Source organism: Penicillium macrosclerotiorum (assembly GCF_028827735.1).
Source record: "Penicillium macrosclerotiorum strain IBT 26536 chromosome Unknown utg000003l_segment0_segment0, whole genome shotgun sequence".
Classification (NCBI taxonomy): domain Eukaryota; kingdom Fungi; phylum Ascomycota; class Eurotiomycetes; order Eurotiales; family Aspergillaceae; genus Penicillium; species Penicillium macrosclerotiorum.
Genome location: NW_026643083.1, coordinates 4,708,919 through 4,722,593, shown reverse-complemented (window position 1 = coordinate 4,722,593; position 13,675 = coordinate 4,708,919). Strand labels below are relative to the sequence as shown.

General features: G+C 52.2%; 6 protein-coding genes across 6 annotated transcripts; 3 read left to right on the top strand and 3 right to left on the bottom strand.

Moving 5' to 3' along the window:
* Positions 1-1,393: 1,393 nt before the first annotated feature.
* On the top strand, positions 1,394-2,217 carry N7462_004604 (2-oxo-4-hydroxy-4-carboxy-5-ureidoimidazoline decarboxylase; the record flags this gene model as incomplete). Its single annotated transcript, XM_057076330.1, has 3 exons — positions 1,394-1,791; positions 1,973-2,072; positions 2,164-2,217. 3 exons carry the CDS (start codon positions 1,394-1,396, stop codon positions 2,215-2,217), a joined length of 552 nt encoding a protein of 183 aa, XP_056935835.1.
* A 716-nt stretch (positions 2,218-2,933) lies between these two features.
* N7462_004603 (WD40 repeat domain-containing protein) lies at positions 2,934-6,400 on the top strand (the record flags this gene model as incomplete). The annotated part of the gene is made up of 5 exons (XM_057076329.1): positions 2,934-3,033; positions 3,206-3,387; positions 3,550-3,710; positions 3,990-4,581; positions 4,637-6,400. 5 exons carry the CDS (start codon positions 2,934-2,936, stop codon positions 6,398-6,400), a joined length of 2,799 nt encoding a protein of 932 aa, XP_056935834.1.
* A 707-nt stretch (positions 6,401-7,107) lies between these two features.
* On the top strand, positions 7,108-7,720 carry N7462_004602 (SRP9/SRP21 family protein; the record flags this gene model as incomplete). Its single annotated transcript, XM_057076328.1, has 2 exons — positions 7,108-7,179; positions 7,319-7,720. The coding sequence occupies 2 exons, from the start codon at positions 7,108-7,110 to the stop codon at positions 7,718-7,720; spliced, it is 474 nt and encodes a 157-aa protein (XP_056935833.1).
* Positions 7,721-8,324: 604 nt separating this feature from the next.
* N7462_004601 (Ribonucleoside-diphosphate reductase small chain) lies at positions 8,325-9,324 on the bottom strand (the record flags this gene model as incomplete). The annotated part of the gene is made up of 2 exons (XM_057076327.1): positions 8,325-8,941; positions 9,000-9,324. 2 exons carry the CDS (start codon positions 9,322-9,324, stop codon positions 8,325-8,327), a joined length of 942 nt encoding a protein of 313 aa, XP_056935832.1.
* A 136-nt stretch (positions 9,325-9,460) lies between these two features.
* On the bottom strand, positions 9,461-9,805 carry N7462_004600 (uncharacterized protein; the record flags this gene model as incomplete). Its single annotated transcript, XM_057076326.1, has 2 exons — positions 9,461-9,697; positions 9,776-9,805. 2 exons carry the CDS (start codon positions 9,803-9,805, stop codon positions 9,461-9,463), a joined length of 267 nt encoding a protein of 88 aa, XP_056935831.1.
* Positions 9,806-11,874: 2,069 nt separating this feature from the next.
* On the bottom strand, positions 11,875-13,274 carry N7462_004599 (uncharacterized protein; the record flags this gene model as incomplete). Its single annotated transcript, XM_057076325.1, has 5 exons — positions 11,875-11,898; positions 11,976-12,310; positions 12,390-12,581; positions 12,635-12,721; positions 12,776-13,274. 5 exons carry the CDS (start codon positions 13,272-13,274, stop codon positions 11,875-11,877), a joined length of 1,137 nt encoding a protein of 378 aa, XP_056935830.1.
* Between the last annotated feature and the right edge of the window lie 401 nt (positions 13,275-13,675).

Below are 13,675 nucleotides of genomic sequence, written 5' to 3'. Positions count from 1 at the left end.
GAAGAAAAGGAGGGGACTCCTAATGGCCGAAAGAGGAGAAAGTCTGGATGGTTCGACTGGAGTAGGTGAGGGAACTAGCAGCAATTCCACCCTTTAGGCTCAGGCGGTTCGAGCTATTCAAGCCTTCCCGGGCCCTTTCTGACCTGTTTTGGTCTTTTTCGGGCAACCTCAGCTTCTTTTTCCCTGCTTCGAGACAGGCTGGAGGGAGAGGGGGGGGGGCCACGGATTCCGATCTCAAGATCGAGATGATGCCCAATCACGGCCGGGCACGATTGAGGTGGTTCCGGTGACAGAAGGCCCAAACAGACGGACCGGACGGAGGAAGACGAGGAAAAGGGCTGATAGGCCGTGCTGGACGAACCTCTGGTCAGGGGCACCCGCTTCCATTCGCCGGCCGACTCCACTCGCGGCTATCCTCATTTCAGTGGAGGTTCTGAAACACTCGCTCGGCGGCCATGCTCTTTATAGTTAGAGGGCGACCTTATGTACAAGTCGGAAACCTTCCTCCCCCTATACTTTGTACTTTGTACTCTGGACTCTGGACTCTGGACTCTGGACTCCAGATAATATGACGCCGCTATCATCCTACAAAGAGCGGAGAACCCGGGGAGTCCGGAGTAACGGAGTCGTAGGATGGCCGGAGGACATACTAAGGTTCTATGTATTCTATGTACTACATCCGAAACAGCGAGCACGACGGAGGGCGGATCAGAGCGATCGTACACAGCAGGGTATCGGAGTAACAAGCAAGGGGGTGGGCAGGCGACAGACCCCAAAATCTCCGAGCATTTACGGCCAGTTGGACTGTCCCTCACAAGTCTGCGAAGACAGAACAAGGTCGCATGGGAGGATTGTTTCGCGGGGGGCGCATAACGAGGAGATCTGAGTCCGAGACGCAAGGAATGCATGGATGATCTCATTGGACACTGGAGAGGAGGGTCTAGGGTCTCTGCATCTGTTGAGATGAACGACCTCGATTTCCAGAGGCGATTATGACCTGAATATGATTTGATATGGGTAGGGTCTGATTCGGGGAGGAGGGAAGTACATACTCTATAGATAGAACCGCAATCGCCATTGCAATGGAGTGCCGGGCAGCCAAGAGCAAGCATAACATGCAATCAGGTGGATATAGCTACTGTATTAGAAGGGATTGGGAGGAGATCAACCAGAGCACATGCAGGCATGTCTGTCACTCGCGACACGATTTAAAGTGGGCGGCTGATAAGCTGCTGATCGCTGGTCCCCGCCCGCCACTTCCCAACGCTCGGCGAGCCCCGACGGGTGTCGATTGTACTTATACCCACTCCCCATCCCACGCCTTCCTCAATCCTCTGTACTGAGAGATCAGATCGTTGATTTCCCCCTCATCTACCACTCAACTCGTTCCACCATGGCTGACCTCCCCACTCTCTCGTCGCTCCCCTCTCAGTCCCAAGAGATCCAGCTGCGGGTGCTCGACACGCTTTTCGAGCCCTCGCCCGAGCTCCACCAGTTGATGATCCCCGTGCTCGCCAACCAGACCTTCTCCTCGTATGCCTCGCTCATCGATGCTGTCGGCGGCCGCATGTCTGCGCTCTCTGCGCCCAATTCCCCGATCGATGAGAAGGTCCTGTTCGGCATCTTGGGTTCGCACCCGCGCCTCGGCCGAGCCCCCGCCAACCCGGAACATTTGAGCGAATTGAGCAAGAAGGAGCAAGAGCAGTTGAACACCGGCGCCGAGGAGCAGGCCGAGAAATTGCGGGCGCTCAATGCCGAGTATGAGGCGAAGTTCCCCGGCTTGCGATTTGTGTATGTCCTTTCCTGCCAATGACCCTGGGCTGGATTTACTTGAGCCTTATCGTGCACGAACGGGATCCCCTACATTGTTCGGGGCCTGCGTCACCCAGCATTCCCTGACCCCTCCAACCCTGCGCATGTCCATTCGATGTCTACTGTTACCGAGGCTAATGAAACTGGGGTCATGCGATAGTACATTTGTCAATGGACGCAGCCGGGATGTCATCATGGTCGAAATGCGCCAGCGCATTGACCGAGGTAACGCTGAGCGCGAGATCACCGAGACTATCCAGGTCCGTACTGCCCTCCAACCAACCAACCAAATGAAAAGACTTCCTTTCCCTCCCTTCTCCCGTTCGATTCCCTATGCTGACTCGTTCGTAGGCGATGTGTGACATTGCTAAGGATCGCGCACGGAAGCTGCAAGCGCGCATTTAAATCACTCCAGACCCCCATGGAGTCGACACGATGATGATGATGATGATGATGACGACGACGATATACTTAGACATAAGAATGACACATACCCACAGAATCGCTATATGGCTGTGAAGCTTGGAGATTATTACCATCACCTTGTGCTTGACATCAATTGGACTTGGATGACACCAATGTCCCTAGGGACAGCACTGGTTCGGCGGCGACTACCGCAATCCCGCTGCTTGAGGGGTCTCAAGAAGAATTCTTTTGAAAAATGGAAGAGGCGTGGTCAAACGGAGGAGGTTTTGCTCGTCTTTGTACATATAACTGGAGCGGACATGCACCTACCATAATCCTATCATCCTATCATCCTCTCATGCATTTTGAATCCTGTAGTTCTAGGCCGTGCTTGGGCGATAAGCTCTTTACCGGAAGAGCCCCCCAAGTGCCCCGACATCCCGCCTGCAGCCAAGCCTCCAGGGTCCAAACTTCCGGTACCCTTCACCCTTCACCGGCTCCACTTTTGATCGTAATCTCGCCGGCTTCCAATTTGATGTCATCCATTTTCGCCCTCCGGCCGTTGCCGCTTAGCCTAGCCTTGCTTTATCTTTCCCTTTTTTCGCCTCTCCCTCTCTCTTTTCTTTGATCGCCCCTTTTGACGATGATTCAATTTCTCTGACCCCTCCGCACCTACCTCAATTGCTACCACACTCCATGCGACGAGCGCGCGCATCATGGAGGGGAATGTTGACCAACCCACTCTGCCACGAGTGTCAACGACCCCCACGATCGCCGATACCAAACCCGCGCCGCCCAGAGCCTCGACCTTTCCTGGTATGCGATTAGAAATCTGACCCGGTTGGCTTCGAAATTCTTCTGCTGCGCTTGCTAGGGAACCCTGTATGAGTCGGACTACAGAGAAGGCCATACCCCAGGACCCTGAAGCACCCGAAGACCTGGCCACATCCAAGTCATGCACGAGCAACACTGACCGCAAATTGTGCAGATATCGCCGTGATAGGTTCGGTCACTTCGGATGTCGCGTCGGGCTCCAGCACCAGCCAACAAGATGCTCAGCGCAATCTCGCCCGGCGTGCGCCGCCACCTGGCGGGCCCGTCGCCAGATCGTCGACCCTGACACTACAGGAAACCCGAACCGAGACCAGCGCCATTGACCCGTTATCTCAGGTAAGCCGTGATGCTAGAGACCCTCGAAACTTAAATCCTCAAAACACGAGCCGCAACAAGAGGGCCAGTATACATTGAAATCGCGACAGAGAAGCGAAGAGAGACGGCGCGACAAAAGACGTTGGGCAGGGCCAAGAAAACGGACTGACGACTTTTAAATAGCATATCATCCAACGTACCAACACTCAAAAGTCAATTCCGCTGAAGTTGCTAGGCCGTGCCTCGTACGAGGCCGAAGCCGGCAACTCCGAATACAGCCTGTCGGAGCAGGGCGCGGCTCGGGGAGATGCAGCGTTAAACTCAAAACCTCCCAAAGACAAGAAGTAAGTGTCTTGCCTTCGGCTCGGCCGTTCAGCATCGATCATGGTGGTCTCACGTGTGATCGACTTACGTCCCCGCATTCTCTCCATGTTGCATAGTTCCAGCGTTTTCCAGTAACATGTTTTGCCCCCCTCCCTCGGGTTCCGGACACCGGACGCTTGGGGAAGACCTCCTGACTATTTTCCTTTTCTTTTTTTTGTTGGCTTTCTTTTCTTGTTCCTTCTGTTGCTTTGTTTCTTCTTTTGCGTCCTTATCTCTTCCTACCCCTGACGGTGACCTAGAGCTAACCTCGAACCCTCTCTTTCTCTCCTGAACAGGAAGGGTGTGTCTTTTTTGAGCCGCTTCATTGGCACCAAAAAGAAGGATCAACTGTCGGAGGCGGAAGATGAAGTATCAGACCCGGATGCCAGCCGTATGTCCGTCGACACTTCGCATCCGATAGGATTTATCCCGCGCCATCCGGCCCCAGCACGGTATCTACGGACACGGGTCCACTACAAAAAGGAGAAGACCTTTAACCGGGTGTTCCTTGCCCAGGAGCTGTTGGACGGCGCGATTCCGCAGCGCGCAGCAGAGAGACGAGTCTCCTCGTCGTCCCGTGTGCAAAATGACGACAGCACGGGCAAGGCCATCTGGGCCCTGGAGTTCTCTAACGATGGCAAGTATCTCGCCACGGCAGGACAAGACCGGAAAGTACGGATTTATGCCGTTATTGCCACCCCGGATGAGCGTGGACGGGCCACACTAGAGGACGACGATGCGTCCATAGGGGAGCAATCGCATCCGCGGCTAAGGGCTCCAGTGTTTCAAACCAAGCCCGTTCAAGTATTCGAAGGACATACCGGGAGTATTTTGGACTTAAGTTGGAGTAAAGTATGGGCCTTTTCCAAGGACCAAAAGGCAGTACCAAGGCTAACTGGTCGAGTAGAACAATTTCCTTCTGTCCTCGTCGATGGACAAGACGGTTCGGTTGTGGCATGCAAGCCGGTCTGAGTGCTTATGTTGCTTCCAACATAGTGACTTTGTCACCTCAATTCGATTCCATCCCCGAGACGACCGATTCTTTCTGGCTGGCTCACTCGATACCAAACTGCGCCTGTGGAGTATTCCAGATAAGAACGTAGCATACGTCGCCACGGTGCCAGACATGATCACAGCAGTAGCATTCACTCCGGATGGCCAGTATTCAATGGCCGGGTGTCTGAACGGCCTACTCAACATTTATGACACGGAGGGTCTGAAGGTATCCGGCCAGATACACGTTCGCTCAGCTCGCGGGCGAAATTCCAAAGGCAACAAGATCACGGGAATTGACACCATGACGGTGCCACGCGAGGATCCGAACGGGGATGTCAAGTTACTGGTGACGAGTAATGATTCACGTATTCGAATGTATGATTTTCGTGAGCGGGTGTTGGAGGCCAAGTTCCGCGGAAACGAGAACACCTGCAGTCAGATTCGAGCTTCTTTCACCGACGATGGCAAGCATGTCATTTGTGGAAGCGAGGATCGTCGGGCGTACATCTGGCCAGTTGGGTCAACTGAGCGGGATACTGACAAGCGCGCCGTGGAGGTTTTCGAAACACAATCTGCAATCGTCACCGTGGCAATCACTGCGCCGACAAGGACAAAGCAGATATTGGGGCTGTCAGAGGATCCGATTTACGATATTTGCAACCCGCCCCCTGTGGCACTCATGAGCCCCGAGCAGTCCTCAAAACAGGAAAGCCCCGCGAGGGAAAGTGAGAGTAACCACAAGCGGTCCACATCGGGGCCGCAGTTGTCAATTATCGGCCGCATGGCCAACGAGTCGCCGACCTACATGTCTCGCTCGACACATCCCGATGGTGATATCATCATCATAGCCGACTACTCCGGAAAAATTAAAGTACTTCGACAAGATTGCGCCTACCACAAACGCCGCTACGAGAACTGGGACGCAACCTCAAGCATCTCACGGCGGATTCTGGGACGCTCCAACTCCGCACGACATAGCATCGCATCTTCCATTGGCAAGGACTCGGCGCACAAGACCCCCTCCGAGCGCATTATCTCCTGGCGCAACTCCGTCAACCGCCATGGCCGCACTAGCACCGAGGGATCGCGCTCAGGACTCCGCACCCGTAGTCCCTCCCCTCAACACCGGCCACCTACCTTCCGACTCTCGTCCTCTCGGCCTTCCAGCATGGGTCCAAATGAATCTCTCTCCGTTATCACGACTTCCCCTCCGCCATCCCCTCGCCGGATCCCCGTCGACCATAGAAGACATCCCAGCGAGGTCAGGGCACCACCGAACGGCCATGAACTTCCACATCCGCAACATCCAGACCCCCGCAAACTGCCAGGCTCCTCAGCTGATATTGTTGCCAGTGGTAAGAGCAAGGACAACCCGCTCTGGCTGCAGGGCAGTCACAGCTACGCGTACTGGAACAAAATCACACACGATGCGCTCGCTGCACAGACTCGTAAGGCAAGGGATTTTTTGAGCCCAAACCAGAACACTTCTCGTGAACGCAAGCTCAGCACGGCGACTAGCGCTCTTAGTAGTGACTATGGATCGTCTACTGGCGTCGAGGGCGAGGAAGATATTATGAAGTGCGAACACTGCCGTGGGACCAACTTTCGTGGCGTCAAGGGCCGAGATGGGAAGCAGAAGTTGATCTGTGTCCAATGTAATCGCGCTATCGACTGAGATTCCTTTTTGAAGGTATCCTAGAAGATGGTTTGTATTATCTGTGTTATTACTGACGATTTTTTTGATGATTTCATTTGCGTTGGTGCCTTGGGGGTGTATGAACTTGACGATCATATTGATATCACCTGGGGGTATATTTTTTTCTTTGGATTGATTATATTTGGGGAGTATTTGGATTTGGATTGAACATTTCATTCAGTGGTATTTGTCGTGGCACAGAGGGTTGTGTATGATGGCCATTACTGTGGACAGGGCCGGGAATCTGCTTGTACGAATTTAGGAGTGCGATACCATGACAGATACTGCATACATAGTCTTGAAAATACACATGATTTATTTTGAAGAGAAAGCATTCAGTATTTCTCTCTGTCAAAATGTTTGCTACCAATCAAACGGAAACAATAGTATTAGAGCTGTGTGAGTTTCAACTGTTTAGTTGCATAGTTCGGGCATGGTGCTGGATGCCAAGACATGGAAAAGTCCGGCACTGATAACTCCACTGTCGATTTCCACCCCGGACTTCACATCTCAACCACCACCACTTCACCACTTCCCCCTTCCGCGCCTCAAACAGAATCTGCTGGGCCGCTTTGCACCAGCTTTGAATCCAATTCGGCATCAATAATCTACCACCAGAAATCATCCACGCCACCTGCTAGCCCGCCCAAGAATCGCGAGACCGGCTCTCGCCCACCTCTCCCACAATGCCCTACCTCGCAACCTCCCAGGCATTCCTAGAGCAATCTGCCATGCTCCTCCAAGCATACCCAGAGACGGTGAGCTCAACCCGCTACTCCAATGCCACCACCACCGCCACCTGATCCCAACCCTCTACACCCAGCACCCTGTCCATAATCTTCATCCCTCCAACCTTCCCAGAACCCCTAAGAGACCAGAACCTAACAACATCTCCAGACACGCATAACAACAAAATACAGCTTCCCAACGGCTCGCCCCAGCGCCCGCGCCAAACACGCCAAATCCCTCGCCAAAAAGCCCTCCACAACCGCCGACACCACCCCACCCACGCCCATCGCCGCTCTCACTCTGAAAACTTATAACCCGGCCACCGGCATCGTCCTGCAGTACCGCACCAACAAGATCGCCGAGGTCAGCCGGTTAGTCACGGGGCTGGGCAAGCTTGCCGCCGGCGCGGACGTCGCGAGTCTGGGAGCGCCGGCGCCAGGCGCCGCAGACGTGGAGATGGTCGATGCGCCGGCTGTTGAGGAGAGTGCAGCAGCTCCTGTCTCTGCGAGCGGGGGCAAGGCCGGAGGTGGTGCGAAGGGGAAGAAGAAGGGTGGGAAAGGGAAGCGGTAGGGTGCTTGGTGCGTTGATGGATTAAGTGTAGAGGCCCGGGGGGAGTGATTAGATCCCGGGGATTCGGTTCATAGAAATTAATGACTTGTAACGGGCTCATGATTTTTCTTTCCTTTTTCTTTCCTTTTTTTGCTTCTGGACGATGAGAGCCTTTTTGTACAGATGGTGAAAGGCTAGGGGAAGGATGTTACAGGGCATAATATCAAGAGACGATAGTTATCTGGACCGGGAAGGGTCAAGCCCTACGGGAAGTCGTGTGAAGTGATAATACACAATAACCAAGTGATTTGAAATCTAGATACAAATATCCACCATCCATCCCATAACAGACATTGCGGCCACGAGTCTAGGACGGATCAAGAAGTAAAGAGACAAAGAAACATAGAACGCCGAACCCATGCGTAGCCTTCGAAGAAAAGGAAATCAAATCCGTCAATCAATAACAGCAGAAAAGTAGAGAAAAGGTGATCAGGAGGAGCGTGATATCATAGGGAAGAAACAGCCAGGGGCGGACCCGCTAGCTCAAGGGTATAAAACAAAGAAGCGGAGAGAAGCGAAAGGGCGGTGGTAGGAAATAGAAGTCTCAAGACTAAGGGGACGATGCTTAAAAGTCCTCGTCGAAGCTGAGACCGCTGTTGTTGCCGCCAGAGCTCTGCTCGCCCTCAGTAGAGGTGGGCTCCTTCTTGGTGCTGGCCATAACACCGGCCTTCTGATAGTCACCAACACGCTTCTCGAAGAAGTTGGTCTTGCCAGCCAGAGAGATGGACTCCATAAAGTCGAAGGGGTTGGTAGAGTTGTAGTACTTCTTGTTACCGAGGGCAACCAGGAGACGGTCAGCCACGAACTCGATGTACTGGCACATAAGCTTGGAGTTCATGCCAAGAAGGGCGCAGGGCAGGGCGTCAGTGAGGAATTCCTGCTCAATACCGACAGCCTCCACGATGATGTCCTCGACCATCTGCTTGCTGGGGCGGTTGTTCAGGTGGGAGAACAGCAAGCAAGCAAAGTCAGTGTGAAGACCCTCGTCACGAGAGATCAGCTCATTGGAGAAGGTCAAACCGGGCATGAGACCACGCTTCTTCAGCCAGAAGATGGATGCGAAAGAGCCGGAGAAGAAGATACCTTCAACAGCAGCGAAGGCAACCAGGCGCTGAGCAAAGGTAGACTCGCGGTCCTGGATCCAGCGGATGGCCCAATCGGCCTTCTTGCGAATGCAGGGAACTAGAAACGAAAGGTCAATAGACGATCTTGGCAGACCAGGCGTTGCTGGTGGACATACTGGTGTCAATTGCATCGAAGAGGTAGGTGCGCTGCTTGGGCTCCTTGATGTAAGTATCGATGAGGAGAGAGTAGGTCTCGGAGTGAATGTTCTCCATCATAATCTGAAAACCGTAGAAGCAGCGAGCCTCAGGAACCTGGACCTCGCCGCTGAAACGCTCAACCAGATTCTCGTTGACAATGCCGTCGGAGGCGGCGAAGAAAGCAAGGACATGAGAGATAAAGTAGCGCTCATCATCGTTCAGGCGGTTGTGCCAGTCGTGCAGATCCTTCGACAGATCGATCTCTTCGGCGGTCCAGAAAGAGGCCTCGGCCTTCTTGTACATTTGCCAGATCTAATGAAAAAAGGAAAAATCATGAGCCTGGTGTTCACGGCGCCCAAGTGGGAGAGGTGGCGCGTTGGATGATCTTCCAACCACTTTACGCGTAGACGCGTCGGAGACGTGACTTACCTCGTGATACTTAATAGGGAAGAGCACAAAACGATGAGGGTTCTCCTGGAGGAGGGGGCTCATTGGCCTCGGCTTCCTTGATGCCGGCGGCGACTTTGGGGGCCTCGAGGGCCTTCTCGGTGGGCTTCTCCATGGGGGCGTCGACGGGCTTGAAAGACGCGGGCGTGTTCTCCTTGCCGACAGATTCGAAGTCAAGTTTCTTAATGGGAGAATCGCTCATCTTCAGGTTCTCAAGAGAGGTAGCTGCCTAACAAAGGACGCGAGTTAGCTAAATGCCCTGTTCGTGACGCGTCTTTCGCGAGAGGCGAGTCGTGACATCACGTACCTGCTTGGAAGGGGTGACGTGGGTGGCCATTGAGAGACGTATCTGGGGGTATTATGGTGCAAGATAATTAACAATGATGACAACCACGGTGAGGCAAGGTAGAGGCTTGGGAGGGGAAGAGAAATTGTTGTAGCTGGGATGGGAAAAGAACCGATTAAGTAGTTGGTGGACGTGAATCTTTTAGCGCGACGGGCTAAGTCACGTCGCACGTGACCGCGCGACTCGCCGCGCTTATGTCAGGACGCAAGGCGCGTCGAATTGTTTGGGCCGCTCTCATGCCACTGGACTTCCACCAACATCCGACGCTAGGGCAGTCGATCCATGGCCGTGCCTGCGGTAGCCCCCTCGACCGGTCTGGGCATTGGGCTATGTACGAAGTCCGAGGGTCCGGAGCTCATATTGCCCTATGTCGCCACCATCGCCTTGACTGGTCAACCAGGCTTGCACACCCATTCCTGTCATTCCTAGACAAAGTTTTTAAACTAGGATCTGATTTTTGCAGAGGTGCCCTTTCACATGTCTACATGATTGTGAAACGCGGCGAGAATTCGCCTTTAGTCTGTGCAAAATGGGGGGCGAAAACGAATTCTGCAGAGGATCTAGAGATCCCAAATTTGAAAGACACCGAAGCTCGGACTGCCCAACGCGTTGCACGCGTCTTTCAGCTCCAAAAAAAGTTTTCAGCTCGACGTAATAAGGCTCCACTTTAGCAGGCCGATTCTAGGCTGATTCACGATCAGATAAGCCACTGGGGCTTCCTTCACGCATTTGGCCCGACGCGACGGGCAGTGCAACCCGGATTTACGGATCTAATTGGCACTCGAGACCTCTACATTGAACAGAGTGAAGCTCGAGCTTTCGCGTCACTGGTCAAAGCTTCCAATCACACTTTTCCGACCTCTTGTATTCCGCCCCCCTTGTCCCCGCCCCCATCTATCGCGCTCAGGATTCTCGTGCATTGCCCGGGGAGAAGAAGGTGATCTCGGATATCGATGCTCAGAATGTTTACTATATATCCAGTAATCAAGCCCTCGAGATCCAGGCTGGCAGATCTCAAGCTCTAGAAGGAATGCAGGTGCTCCAATTCCATTCAGAAGGCTCTTAGAGTGGGGCCCAGGGAAAAGCACACTCGCGTCGCAGAATGTGGAGAACTTTTCACCTCGCGTGTCACGATCTACACTACTGGTAAGCCCAGCAAGGACAGGAATAGGCGGCCCCCATCTTGCGGGGATAAGCAAGGTTCCAGGTTTTTGCGCATTTCGGAGCTTCGGTATCCCATGTTTGTGGTCGGCGTGTATCCCTGAGTTCCCAGCAATCGCGGTGGCGCGTCTCCACCTGCCAGGTTCGTGTCTCGGGCAACCCTGCATTGCCCACGCCATCGGGAGGGCCCTTTCTCCGAAATGCTTCCTGGCACATTGTTCGTAGATTTTACGATGCTGTCAAATGTATCTCACCAACCATCGAGGTTCTGATGTGAAGTGCTATCGCGTGGATCGCGACTGTCTTGCATTCAATGATACTCCTCTACCCTAGGCGTATTTGTATCACGGCCAACCTGTAGTTTTGGAGCAAAGAAACCACAAATTGACGAATGGAAGTAATTCTGTCGACTCTCACATTATTTCATATGTCAGATATCGCGTCGATAATATGAGGCTATTTGGGATCAACGCCTGAAATCATGGTGTAGATCTGGCACTAGAGGCTAGTGTCTTTCTCTTGGACTGAAGCTTATAGCGGCAAGTCCCATTTGACCACTCAATATCTTGTGCCGCCTTAAACTCAGTATGACGGCTATTCTCCTACTAATCCTACTGACCCTATTAGTAAACCTAATCACGGGCCCCTATAATATGACGCTGAAAAGAGCCGCTTTCCTCTTACCCAGCCTAGTCTCAGGGGGAAAAAATACTCTATCATTGTAGAAGATACAGCCCTTTCTTCTGCAGTTGATCAGTAGTTCCAAGTCATCAAAATTACTTTATTATTACATCCAGAAGGGAATTCAAGAAGAATTTCGATACGTTTTCATTGACTCTATGCGATAAAATATAAGGTCTATTTTGACTTCTGAAAGAGTTCGCCGCAGACAGTAAGAACTATCTCGGATTCGAGACTACGCTCTGTAGGTGAATAGTCAGAATCAAAAATTCCCCAAGAAAGATCTTCGATAAGGATACAACCCAAATATCTCACTTACAAATTCTTTCACCATATTGATATCACCGCTCAACTCGTCATCCGATCCAGGCCCTCGAGTATTCTTTGGTTGTGAGGCACCCATATTCTGGCCGCCACTGATATGGACGTTCCGCTCATATATGTCATTCTCCAGATTCTGATATGCCCGACGGTCTTGGAGCGGCAGAGCAACCTCACTCCAACTAGCGGTAGCGGTTTTCTTCTTTGCGCGTGTTGATGCGCTTCGATCATAAGAGTTTGCATTGAAGTTGGAAGACCCGTACGCGTATTGACTCGCGGTGGACTTGCTTGATATAAGAGACTTGAAGGGAGGGAGACAGCCAACTATCATAGCTACTCTTCGTCAGCATCGCCTATCCTTGCTTGGTCCAAAGTACAGCAAAAGAGGATAGTAGACAGAATATACACTTACAGATGCTTGATTCCGCAATTCCCCATACTGCGAGGGCTGCTTGGTCCGAATATGCCTTTCCTGTGATCTCAACTGCTCTGACGATCGCGGCAGCGATGACGATGAAGCTAAGTAAAAAGACGACGACGAGCCCAATCTTTTGCTGAGTATTGATTCTCGCTTTCCAGAGCAGACGGAGCGGTAGCGACATAACTTATGGCTTTGATCAGTATCCTCTCTATACTTTGACTCGAGAATGCTCATACTTAATAGATCTGTGATGATATCAACTGAGGTGCTGTAACATATCGAGATAACCGATCCCTTTTGATCGATGGGTTTTGTACACGCTCCTTTAGAAAATGTTAGACAAATGTCGATTAGCGCAGCTCTTTAATCAAGCTCACCGAATTTGAAGTAGTCCGTTGCTGGGTGACATGTAAACACCGATGCAAACCAGCAACCAATGTATGCCAGCACAGCGAAGACTGTAGTCCCCCACCAAAATGCTCGATACCGAGGGAGCCCATCGGATATCATCCAGAATAGTGCGAGGAATGACCCCTTTATACTCCACAACACTGACCAGAAAACACCAATTATAGCGAATTCGTAATATGTGTAGTGTGTCCCGTGGTAGACGATGTCAGGGCCGGTCACATCAAGAATCATGTAGTATAGGTGTGGTGCCTGGAGAGTCTGAAGAATGGCATTGACAATGAGAAAGAACAATGCCAGGAGAACAAAGTAGTCGTCAATCATCAATCGTTTCATCAAACTTAGACGGATGGCCACTCGGATAGAGGTGAAAATGATGCCCAAGGCAGCACCGGCCCAAGTGATTCCTACAAGTCCGTGAACAGAGAGTTGGGTTGCAACACCCTGAGGTGCTGCGACGGTTGTCATCGTGCCGAATAAGAGCCGTTGAGGTATATTCCACAGAATCAATATTCATCAAAACATCCTTAGGAGATGATAAAATGCCAACGTCTTTCTAACAGGGGTAATAAGGCTGGGAGGGTTCATTATAGAATTCCACAGGGGCCCTTCTTACCCATCCATGTGAACAAATCTGGACTGAAGGGGGCAAAATGTGCAAGCCCTTGGCGTATATTGCAATAGCCCAGAACCACCACGGACGAGGGACATACTCACTAGCAACAAGCCAGAATCCTGCCGGAGTCAAGGGCCCGGACTGTTCCGCCAATATATGACCGCAAGCGACTGAAGCCCAGCTAGCTCAGCGCCAACCAGGAACAAGTGCCGTAAGATTCGATGATTTGGTTTACCATAGTTATGGGCAATAG